We start from the raw sequence: 13,380 nt of genomic DNA on the forward strand, positions 1-13,380 counted from the left end.
TCCATTGGGACATACAGCATACCCAATACATTAACAATACTACGGTACTATTCATAAATCTAAGTGATGTATTACAACATATGTTTGTGTGGGGAGGATCATATAGTATTTGAAAGTGTGAAATCTAGTTATTTTCAGTTTCCTTCACAAGTTCAGAGATACCCAATTTACACCACTGTAAAGCAGATCTTTATTTAATATTCTAAGAGGTTGTTTGAAATTAAGGCATTTTCATGATCGTTTAGAATAAGTTCTTGACAAAATAATTTTTTTAACTCATTTTCAAAAAAAGCCATGTATTACCAGAAATGTGTGGTTGAAACTTCCTGTGTGTGTGTTATATTTGCAAATTCTCAAGACTGTCACCTGATCTTTAAAGGCCCATGATTCCATCCCAGGTTCTCCCTTTAACGCTACATTTATCAGTGGAGCCATAAGGACTTGATAGGATCAATCTTTTGTTTGCTGTCAGACAACTGTTCTCCGATAACCCAAATTTTAACCCTAATCTGACATTGACCTCGATGGCTTGTGTTCCTTGTGTTGTCATTCATACTGCCACGTCACATGTAAACCTTGCCCCACACGAAACCTTACCTGTTTGAACTCGTATATATACTAAAATTAATTGACTGAGTACACAGATTAGTGATTATATATTGCAAAACGTCTGATGATCACCTAGTGTAACAGTGCTATGAACACTCACTCATAAGTAGAACAATGTCTGGTCAAATGGTGACTTGTAAACGACAAGTATTTACTTATGGGCATGACTATACCTGTGTAAATATATGAGAGAAAATTTCAAGTATATCTTTCTCCATAATTGCATGTGGCATACGTGAAGTAATATGATAAAATTACTCTGTGAGATTAATTTTCTACTAAATAGCTTTTCTCCCTCGCATTCCTCTTTCAGTAAAGTACATGTTCATTAAAAATCTATTAGACTTCTCCAAGTATTCAAGTGGAGCTCATTATATTATGGATGAATGTATAGGAAATTACGAAATTATTCTAGGACCTTTTTTTTTTTTGCTATTTTTTTGCCATTTTTGCTATCAGTCTTATACCTCACACAGCATTTCATAGCAAAGTAATTTCTCTGTACGCTATGAAATGTCATTTGCTGTTTTAGGTAATCGGTCAATTCGGTATTCGGTTGGGTTATCAATATAACATTGTCTATAATATTGAGTGCAATAATCACACGATAAAACAGTTTCCTTTGACACTGACTTGGTGAAATACTCCTTGGACACAAAAATCAACAAAAATGTGAATTTTGCTTGCTAAGTCTTCAGATAACATATCTACATGAAATTGTCTGACAGGAAGTCAAGCCTCAAAGTTCATCGTCACATAGAAAAGTTGACGGAAAAATTTGTCAATATGTACACTCTTTAAACGCTCATCCCAAACAAAAATAATTCAAGCATTTTGTCTGATTCACATGAACACATTGGGGTCCCATGCTACGAAAACCTACCCAGTAACAAGGGACACTCAAACAAAACTGTTGGTGTAGAAATTTATATGATTAATGAAATGATTTCTCCCTAAGTGATCCTAGACTGTAAGATACATCATGTCGTTCTGCCCTCACCGGCCTCCTTGACCAATGTGTGAGGGCGCCCCGTCACGACATACCTTACAGACTAAAGTGAACTCTGACATTATGCAAACTTTGTATGAATGGTAAGAGCCTGCATCATGATGATACTTCAATAAGCAAACTGCACTTCATGTATGTCGGGTGACAGCTAAACTTTAAAATGGCACAAGTTGAGTTTACAAGCTTTTTTTTTCTTACATGGAAATACCTACTAAAAAAAATGTTTATTTACTCTAGTATATACTTTCTATGACATTACAATTTGTATTCTAGCATTCTTAGAACTGTTGATTGCATAGTAGGGAGTTCATGTACATTTTTTTGGTACATATAATAAATTATGTCATCAGATCGTTTATGGGCTATATCCTAATATCAGGTTTGAGTTCAGTCAATTGCAAGTGGTGGCTAAGTATACATCAGTAATATACTGTGTGTACCTTTTAATGTACAGAAACAATCACACCCCAAAAACATATACAAACTCAGCTTGTGCTCCTTTAACAGAAGTGCCAACAATGCTGAATCTTTCAGTTTAAGAGTAATGTATGGTGTGATACCAGTGTCCACCTAGTCTAGTAGGCTATCCATTGGGTTTGAATCTGAAGATCTCTTTACACCACACAGCTCAGTGTCACACATGTATATCTCAATGAGGTACTGAAGTGTGAAATTTCAAATTCAAACAAAGCCACCCAAACAATCATTAACATCATATCTTTGTTAATCAATCACTAAATTCTGCCTAATGATAAGTTAGGGTTGATTGGGAGGCAGCTAAATAATGTCCAAATATGGTACATTTGTCAGATCAGAATGCTGCTTTGTTTTAGTTGAGGGTTTACTCATTTGCATGAACAACTTTTGGTTCATGATTTCTCACCGTTCTATACACTTAAGGTAAACAGATCTTCAAATTCAAACCCAATGGATGACATCTAGACTAATTCCAGTGACAGTTCTGGATAATATTATTTTGACAAACAATAATTTTTTTGTATGTAAATTTTACAACAATTCTATATCTAATGAAAAAATATTATTTACAGTCAGTTAATACAATGAAATAGGGAAACAATGACATATGTAATAAGTAATGTTAATAACTAAGATTTCTACATATGTACATGTACGTACATACCACTATAACTACCAATTCTACATTTAAATACACAAAATGCAGGATATCAACATGCTGAGTGAGTCAGGAGGAAGATTGATATCAGTACATAGTCAATAATGAGGTGTGATCCCCTAGATTCCTCTTTCTTACAAATTGACATCAATTTACAATTATTTAATCTGATAAGTAGTGGTCAATTAATGATGTTTTTTTTAACAAACCTAGGGGGATTTTTTTTTTTTTTTTTGAAATCGAAATATACCTCTTCCAAGCAGCATTTGCTTGACGCAAAAATATTCTTCCTCAGCAACATAATGTTTTGTATAGGATCCTGTTTGATATCCACCACCTCGTGACTCACTCCAATGGACCTTTAAAAACAAACAGTAGAAATAAACACGAAGGAAAAGTGGAATACATTTGACTGAAAAACCACCAATCTTTGTGAATTCTTCCTGATATTTGCAACATCTAAAAATAAAATTTCTAAACTGATGAATGTGTGAGAGCTAAGAAAACACTTTTTTTTAGAGGACTAACTTCAATAAATACAAGTTATACTAGAGGCCTGTATGTGTACGCCCTTGTGGTGTGGTGACATTCTTGTAGTATTTTAAAACCACAAGTGGCAGAAAGGACTTACACTCACATATTTTAGAAATTTCCAGTGAAAGTCGACCCTTTTTATCGTAACCACAGATGTTTTTAACGATTCAAACATCTAACGTTTATGGAATGAAAATAAAATGTTTGACATTTACTGCAAAGTAACAAATTCACGTAGCTCTTGGCATACATTTTAACAAAATATTGTTGATACCTAAATGTGAGAGTCCTGTGAATTCCTGAGTCTGTGAAAAACATTCTATGAGGCCATTCCCCTTTATAACCAAGCAGTGCTATTTTTATATATAGTCACAATTCCAAAGATTTTCATGACATCTGCACTACTTTCTTAAGTACTTATATTTTTATTCTTTTGCAGTTTTCTCCACAAACTTGAGGCCAAGCATCTATGGAAATTTACCTAATAAATTAACATATCATTTGCATATGGTGTGCATACAATTTGCATAATATTGGAAGAGTCATATCTACTTTTGTTAATCACTCTTCATTAATTTTTGAATTTTGTAAATAAATTCTGTAATTTAAAATATTAAGATGGCCGCTAGCTAATGCTTTGGTTCATTCCTAATAAAATACTTTAGTAGGGGAAAATAATAATACATTCAAATTATATACTCTCGATAAAATATAATCAAATATTAAATTTTCATTGATTCTTTACTTTTAATATTGATCCTTTATATTAAGTTTATATCAAGCATACTTTATTTCATTAATCATTTTATTTTGCTTGATTTGTCGTCTTGACAAAATTGTCAACTTACTGGTTTTTGGTATTAAACAAACTGTTGTACGAGCAAACAAATAAAAATTTGGAAATTGGACCATTTCAAGAATTGTACCTATGCTATCTTGTATGACTTATTTGTGTGTTATAAATCTGATCTTCTCTGACAGACATTACCACCTACTATTGTTGGAAAAGGCCTTCTATACTTTAAGAGTTTTATGTGCATAAATCTCATTTTAGTTTTCACTTCTTAAATTATGGTTCACTATTAAAGCCACCATATGGATGAGAATTGGGTATTTATTTCGGTTATTTAATTTATGAAGCATTTTATCATGGCTTCCTACTTGAAAAATCAATGTGAAACAACAAAGACCAAATCGGTGTTTGTAACTCAATACATTGCAAAAAACCTAAGAAATTTTTAAAAAGTTTTTTATTGCATGTATGATAACAACCATTTTACATATTTATAAATCTTCTGCAATTTATTGAGTTACAAACAAGGACTCGGTATATTCTTTCACATTGTGTTTTCGTGTAGAAAACCATAGTAAAGATGTTTTATAAATTAAAAAATTCCAAAATAAATATGCAATTCTAATCCATGTGGTGGCCACTCTCTATTGATAAGAGCTGAAGAAATATGTTAATTATATGTAAATTAATACATAAATTAGGCTGCCTCTTTATTTCTTAAAATCGTGGAGAACCCTGTGCAGGCCACTTTAAATGCAAACTTAATAATCATGGTAATACTTTGAATCCTGTCCCCCACCCACTATAGGGTTAAATAAAAGAACTAAAATAAAACCATAAACAGAAATATTCTTGCAAGTTTATTGCGACTGTCCTTTTTGCCTGTAAATTTAATACAATATCTATCTAGATAACAATTCACAAACATTGGTTGGTTCTTCAGGCAAGTGATATAATACCTCGGCCAAAAAGTGTTTGTTGCATGTAAAAGTACTCTTCCTCTGCAATATATTTTTGTGTGTATGCTCCAGTAGAACTTATTCCTCTTTGTTCTGTCCAATGTACCTGCAAACAACAACACATTCAATGTGGTGAAACGTTTTATCAAACAAATAAAAACACTGAACACAAACTAATTGAGGCATTATTCCATCTACATTCAAAAATGATGCCTTGAAGACTATTTCATCAACCAACTACATGTACATGTTTTGCACCAGTTATAATTTATGCAAATTAGATACTTAATATTCATATATCATAAACATTGAAGCAACATATGCAAGTTGCTGTACGAATACATATTTTGCACAAGCTTTAATTTATGCAAATTAGATACTTAATATTCATATATCATAAACATTGAAGCAACATATGCCAGTTGCTGTACAAATACATATTTTGCACAAGCTTTAATTTATGCAAATTAGATACTTAATAAGTTAATATTAATATATCGTAAACATTGAACAAGCATATGCTTGATATGCCAGTTGCTGTAAATACTGGTTGACATTTTAAATTTGATACAGCAAATATAAAGATATATCTGAGTGTTCCTCCGTAACATACCATCAGACTAACAAACACATCAAATGTTGAGAAGGTAGAATTGTCATGCTACAATTCAGTAACATTTGATAATTGCATGGCCACAGAAAATTCACAAGCTTGTATACATGTATCATAGATGCCAAGATGTCAATTTTGAAAGCTTATGACAAAATGAATGGTAATCAGCCCAAGTTATCAATAATTAGGTCCTGAAACAAAGTCCTGCCCAGATGTCTCCTATATGAAATGTTTGCACTCGATTTGTGAAACAAATAGCTAGGGCATGGAGACATGTACAAACGAACGACACACAAACAAACAGCAATGACTACATGTACTGCTGCTCAATATTATCAAATTTGCAAGACTATCCATCACGAAAGAAAACTAAGCAAACAGACAATTACATGAAACTTTTGACAATTATAAAATGTATTCAAAACCGAGATGTGTACCCCAAAACATTGTCACATATCTGACCTGTTGTTATCAATGAAGGAAGCATATGGTGTACTTGTTGTAATAATGAGTTCACAACTACATTTTGTAACCCTTCTACTAGTCATCTCCATGTCATCACACTAGTATGTTTAAACTTCATTACAACTATGAGTGCTTGTACCCTAAATGCAGGAACGCAACGATCTAGTAGCAATTTGTGAAATGGGAATGGCGATAATCTAATCTTTGAAGTGAAATGAGTATTTTATTGAAAGCTTGTAGGTAGAAGAAATGAAATAAAGGATATAGCTGTAGGGCTTTTCTATATACATGTACAATATATGTATGTAGTGTGTAGAATGAGAAGACACAATGTTAACATGGCATACATATCAACAAATTAATCAATGTACCGTGTACTTTCCCTTGTGGCCAAAAACTACATCAATGTGATCTACATGTAGTCAAAATACAGAGTGTGAAATAGAGGAATTAGTCTATGTTGAGAATTATCAATGATCAGATGAGTTCCAATATAAAAATGTATGATACATCTACACTTTTTAGGTTTTATTCACAATTTCTTCTGTTTCTTATAAAAATAATGCTTCTAACATGATGACATTTTGGGAGAGAAGACCCTTTGAATATTAGTATACATGTAAGTAACTATGGTACATTTTGTACATACTCGCATAATGTACATGTATTAAAGGAACATTTCTTACTCAGTACTACAAGCCTCCATTACTAAGAAATAATGAATTAACACTGTGTAACAAGTTATCACTTTCAATTCAAAATTTTTTTTTTTTGCAAAATTTTGGAAAGTTCCTCACAAAAAGTCATGTCTGAATCCCCCTGTCATGCTGGCTAATGTGTAGTATATCATGTGTATGAATTTACATTTCTGTCACGTCTCAAAAATTGTTGGCTGTCGTTGCTACAATCATCAGTTTGTATACCTGCTGTGATAACATTTCACATTTATGAATCCTAAGAAATATCATACAACATGTACATGTAAATGTGTTGACAGAGCAGTTTCAATGGATATGCTAATTTCACAGCTATATTTTGTACCTCGTACGCACGTATTGCAAACGAAGGCTGGATGTTTGTCTCTTTTCATTACCACTTTTATTGAAAGATGGAGTGTACAGTTACAAAACAAATAAATATACAATGTCATTAAGTTCCACATTTTCCAATGTGATGCAAATTCCATCTACATGCTATAAAACATCAGAAGTAGTGACAATCATTAGTACCAACAAATATGAAGTTACCATAGAAACCAAAAAACGAAACACAAATACATCAATCTCGGAGCACAAATTGGAGCAACCTGTGTTTCCTTATTAGAGAGGTTGAGACAGATTTTATTTCAACTACAGCTGCGTGATATTGATTCCTCCTGGCTCAATATCTTGACAATGATTGCCGGCTCTATATCAAGAAGCCCTTGTTAGAGAAAATCAATGCATTGTGGAGTCTGTCAGCTTTATCTATAACAACACTTGGGTTGCGACATTTGATATTCAACTTCCGACTGTCCTTATGTTTAAAAATACTGAGCTGATTTCAATTGTAATCATTCTGTGTATGTTTTGGAGTATCATGATAGCACATATTGAAATGCTTAGAATCAGTGTCAGCTAACAAAAATTGTTCAGACAATGAGTTGACACAATGTTTGGTGGCCATTTTGAAATATAGCAATGGAGAAATTTTAAAATCACGTCGTTCTCTGTTCAAAAATATTCCGTACTATGTTGTCTTCATACTATTCCGTCTAGTCAATCCCGTTACTCTTGCACAGAATTCTGTGCTTCCCCCTCCGGTGTTCATATAAACATGATGACGTCATCTTGTCCCTATGATTTTAGTTTAAACAGACTGGAGGTGGAGTCCTGGTTGGACATTTGCATTTCATAGTCAAAACTGAAACAGCTGTACCTAATGAATATTAATGAGTGATGACAACAGCCTGTCAATTTGTGATGGATTACTACTGACATGTGCCATTTGCACTTCGCCCACCATGGGGTTGAACTACAATTAACGCTTTGAGTAACGGGATTGACTAGAAGGAATAGTATGAAGATAACACAGTACAGAATACGGGCCATCAGGGACTAGACTAGGTCGGCCATAACTTTCGTTCTTGATTGCAACTGAGAATGGGTTTGAGTTTTACTGAGCAACATAACATCAGAAGTTTAGGACTTATTTCTGCAGTGCATACTGCAGTGTACTGTAACTGTTGACATAGGAAAAAGTTGGACCTGTTTCATATCTTGAACTTGTCATCATGATACAGAGAACTCAGCACGAGCATGCAGTTTTGATTACACGAGCTATCAAGTTCAGGGAAACTGGACATAAGATTTGCCAAAGTTAGCATAGTTAAAACACTGCTTCCAAAATGTCTATTCCATATTTGGTTAATGATGTAATCAGTAACAGCGTGTATATGTACTGCTATTAAAATAGACATGAAGGAGACTTAAGGGATTGCACATTCAAACACCTAACTTTGAATAGACCACATAATACAACACTTTCACAGTGACAGGTCAATCTAAACTTTATTTTAACAGCTTTATTTTTATAACAGAAAACCTTGTGGCCTATCTACATGTACCTGAACTTGGCATCACCTCTTTCAAAACTGAACGCTCATGCTGGATTCCCTGTACTATTTTTGTGGATGTTACCTTCATACGAATAAAACCTCACACAGGTTATATTAATGTTAATACCAGCTCACAATGTTACAAGTTATAATCCACAACATGACACTTTGTCAAATTATAATCCTGACAGGGCTGACAAAGCCATAAATCAATAACTGTCAACCTTTACCTGTACTTTCATAAGCAAAAATATCATTTTAATATCACTGTATCCACGATATGAATATATCAAATCATATTACAGTGAATCAAATCATATATCATATCAAAAATTATATCTCACATACTAAAGTTGAACCATAGAATATTTTGCTTGTAATTTCTCACATACCTGTTACATCTTGATAAATTGTCATTCTACTACACACAAAATATTCAAGAGTAAATGTCAAACCATTCATTGTGACTTGAACAATCAATCAGTTTACCATTTGTATAATTTATGACAAAGTTTTGACATTCATAAATAACAGTAGTTGATTGATAATGTTTAATTACGCCTTAACATTTACGGTTAGACTAATTTGTCATGTCGTGAGTTTATCATGACAAAAATCCTGGTGTATTTGATATATTCATCATATCATACATTTGTATCTAATTCAGCTAAGTAAGGTTATTACTAGCTTATGAGATGATCAAAAGTCGAAATAGCAACAAAGTATTCGATGAAAAGTCTTAGAATGACCATGAACATTGTATACGCTGCAAATTCAACAATAATAATATAACTATAATAAGCAGTGTTATTGACCACTGTGATACATGAGTCTAGTTACTATACGTGATCATTTTCTACAATCTGTCTGTCTGTGTCTGTCTTTCTCTCTCCCCCCCTCCCCCCCCCCCCTCTCTCTCTCTCTCTCTCTCTCTCTCTCTCTCTCTCTCTCTCTCTCTCTCTCTCTCTCTCTCTCTCTCTCTCTCTCTCTCTCTCTCTCTCTCTCTCTCTCTCTCTCTCTCTCTCTCTCTCTCTCTCTCTCTCTCTCTCCCCCCCCCCTCAATGTTAGTCAAATGGACAAATTCTACTGAAAATGTACAAAATCTACAAAATCTCCTGCTAGAGAAAGGATGAACAATGCATGTCAGTAATAATCTACCACACACCATCGTCGCAAACCACGGCCTGTTTTACGGCAACGTTCTTAACGAGCCTCCCACTGGAAATGTAGTGGTAGAAATAATAGCTCTGGTTTGCGAGAATGTCACACACTGACAGGTGGTTGTAATTGGTTACTTTGTTCAGTTTACTACAAACTCAACCTCTAGTTTGAAAGTAAGTCACTTGAGGATGCAATAACATCACCACGTTTATGTATATCAATACTCCAATTAGCATTTAACTGGTGATGTTGGTGGTAAGAACAGAATGCTGTGCTAGAATTTGAGAAAATCCATTTGACTATACAGTGGAGATGATCGCAGCACACACAGATACTAGACTAGCTATACATGTAGGTACTCTTGATAGAAAAGGGTCATGTGAACATAGTCTGGATGCCAACGTAGATTCTAACTAAACCACATGAGTGGAGGTGTAAATCGCAATGATAGTGTACATCTGTATAGGAACTAGACTACATGTATGTGAACACAGCTGTGTACTTCCCTTGTTTCAAGAGTATGGAATAACTGATAGTCTAAACATTTACAACATACATTTATACATGTACAGTAGTTGGCAATCATTAGATCAACATTCTTTTCTGTGTATGAGTGTGTGTAAGAAATACATGTACATTGTGTGTAAGATGAAATCCTGGAAATGTTACTTTGCTGAGTTTGCAGAAAATCAAACACTAGAAATAAGGGACAATCGCACAATGTCACACAAGCTCAACAAGATAAGTTGATAAAAATTTACTTCTAATATGAACTACAGTGTTGGGTTTCCAGTAGTATTTTGATGTGTTTAAAATCATCTCAGTAAACAATTTCATATAAAAGGTTGGAAATTCATGTTTACCATAATTTTTTTATACTGTACCGATCATAGTGGTATGACAACAACATGGTTTACATCATATATAAACATGTCGATGTCGCACCTGTGAACATCTGTTTATGGGGAAGGTTTGTTGTCCTAAACGGACGATGTTCGCTAAGCTTGTGTGACATTGTGCTATCGTCCCTATTAAGTAACTATAAGTTGTTGTTTCTCTGTAATCCTTGTGTATGTTATGTTTACTGTTTTTTTTTATCTTACATGTGCTACCCATCTAGCATTGCCAATCTTACAGGTATTGTCAACTGACAAGGCTGACATCCTTCTTCATGGTACAATGTATACTGAAGATTATACATGTACTGTATGCTGTTTTGCAAAAAAAAAATTGATTTCACATAATCACCATCCCTGTATATGTACACATATATGTGTATACATACAGGTATTGACAAGTTTAATGCCACAAATATTTTTCCTTCAGCTTCAAAATACTTTTTGGCAAGGTCAATATTATGAAAAAACAACAATACATGTACCACTGATACAAAGACAACAGTGGGTGCCAATGATGTACATTCATGCAGTGTTCTTATAAGTTTGTTTATACATGTATACATCTGTGGAAGTTTTATAGTAACAGCAACAGTCCTACATGATCATTACAATGTGTAGCATTCTAATCAGTAGACAGACTTATGGGATCCTGGCTAATGTGTTGTTTATGCTTTGATAAGTTACTGACTGCTAACTACATTGTATGTCTTTGCATGGAACTTGTCTCATGCCTCCTTAACATGAGCAAGCAAAGGCACCGGTGTTTTTTCACTAGTTGTAACTAGTTTGGTACGACTGACAAATGAAATATATGCAATTTGTGTATGTAAGATCATTGGTACGATTAACATCCATCATATGAATCTTACCATGATTCATACATGTAGCTGTGCTGTGTCTTATTATTCTCTTGAAATTTACGCACACACATAAAGTTCCAGTTATCTCTCTTATCACATTAGAGTGATCTCGTTTCATCCATTCCCACTGAGTCTAAGTAAAAGATATATGTGCAACATTTCCTGTACCAGTTCAATATTCCAAATGTACATACTTGTGTATTGATGCATAAATCAATGGGAAGAAAATGTCACTTCAAATCTCACACTTTTCCTTGGTACATGCACACATACAAACATATACAAATACACATTACACATGCATACACACCCACACACTCATACATACATACATAAACCACAATAAAACTACCATAAAAGCCTCAAGGAGAGAAAATTATTCATTGTGCAGTGTGTACCAAACTGTATGTCATGTATTTGGTTGCCATGGTGATCTTAAACGTCATAGCAACAAAAGCTTGACTGGTAAATTTTTCATCAATAACACTGTCACGAACTTATCATAAATATATTGAGAATATTTTTAAAAATTTTTTTTTCTTATAGGCAGGATGATGTGTTAACACTATTATGGGCAAAAGTAATTTTTCAGGTACTATTTGGGGAAGGAGTGGAATTGACAACATGTCAGTGTCTTTGCTAAGGTTGGAGAACCCGGTACCAGAAAGGGGTAATATGGTAAAACTGGGCATACTTGACAATACATTATACCAAATTTTAATGGAGATCCCTGGTATTAAAATGATCGAACTCTGGTAGATTTGACCTGCTTACTACCCTTAACAAACACACTGCATGCTATTCAATATTCAATTCAAACAATACATTTATTAAAACTTATGCTACGAATCATTATCATCTATGTCGATAATTTTGATAAACTCTGAGTTGCCAGTGGAACACAACATAAACTTTTTCGCATTAGTGCTTGAGGCATCACGACCTACACATGTAAGACATGTACACAGATAATACATATTAATTCTGCTTTGAGCATTTTAATCATACATACATGAATGAACAAAATATATTGTATGTATGTATGTATGTATGTATGTATGTATGTATGTATGTATGTATGTATGTATGTATGTATGTATGTATGCATGCATGCATGTATGTATGTATGTATGTATGTATGTATGTATGTGTATGTATGTATGTATGTATGTATGTATGTATGTGTGTGTGTGTGTATGTATGTATGTATGTGTGTATGTATGTATGTATGTATGTATGTATGTATGTATGTATGTATGTATGTATGTATGTATGTATGTATGTATGTATGTATGTATGTATGCATGCATGCATGCATGCATGCATGCATGCATGCATGCATGCATGTATGTATGTATGTATGTAATATAGTATACATGTATACATAAATTACTTGGTCCTATGGGTATTATGTTTGCATGTAATATGACAAGGTGATAATTGCATGTGATGAAAAGATGGATGAATATCATACAGCAGATACAATATACAATGTATTAATGATTGTACAAGTCCTAGAATTTGTGAAATTCACAACTGGTTATCAGCAGTAAGTGTGAAAACCCATGTATTTTTAATGTTCGAGAGCCTCAGTGACAGAGCGGGAGAAATTACATTTTGTATTCCATAATTTTGTTTTGGAACCTTGGTAAAATGATTTGGGAACTCTTTTGTGATTTTTGATACTGGAGTTTGAATGAAAATTGTGTTTAAATGAATGTAAATCTATATGGCTTTGCATGGTTTA

General features: G+C 33.6%; 1 protein-coding gene across 1 annotated transcript in view; it reads right to left on the bottom strand.

Annotated features, from left to right (window-relative positions):
• LOC144443563 (arrestin domain-containing protein 3-like) overlaps positions 1 to 13,380 on the bottom strand; it is a 39,984-nt gene that overhangs the window by 12,990 nt on the left and 13,614 nt on the right. The window contains exon 2 of the mRNA XM_078133094.1: positions 5,040 to 5,145. Within this exon, the coding sequence (XP_077989220.1) occupies positions 5,040 to 5,145 (106 nt within the window). The remainder of the gene's footprint in view (positions 1 to 5,039; positions 5,146 to 13,380) is intronic.

This window comes from Glandiceps talaboti, chromosome 12 (genome assembly GCF_964340395.1).
Source record: "Glandiceps talaboti chromosome 12, keGlaTala1.1, whole genome shotgun sequence".
Lineage (NCBI taxonomy): Eukaryota > Metazoa > Hemichordata > Enteropneusta > Spengelidae > Glandiceps > Glandiceps talaboti.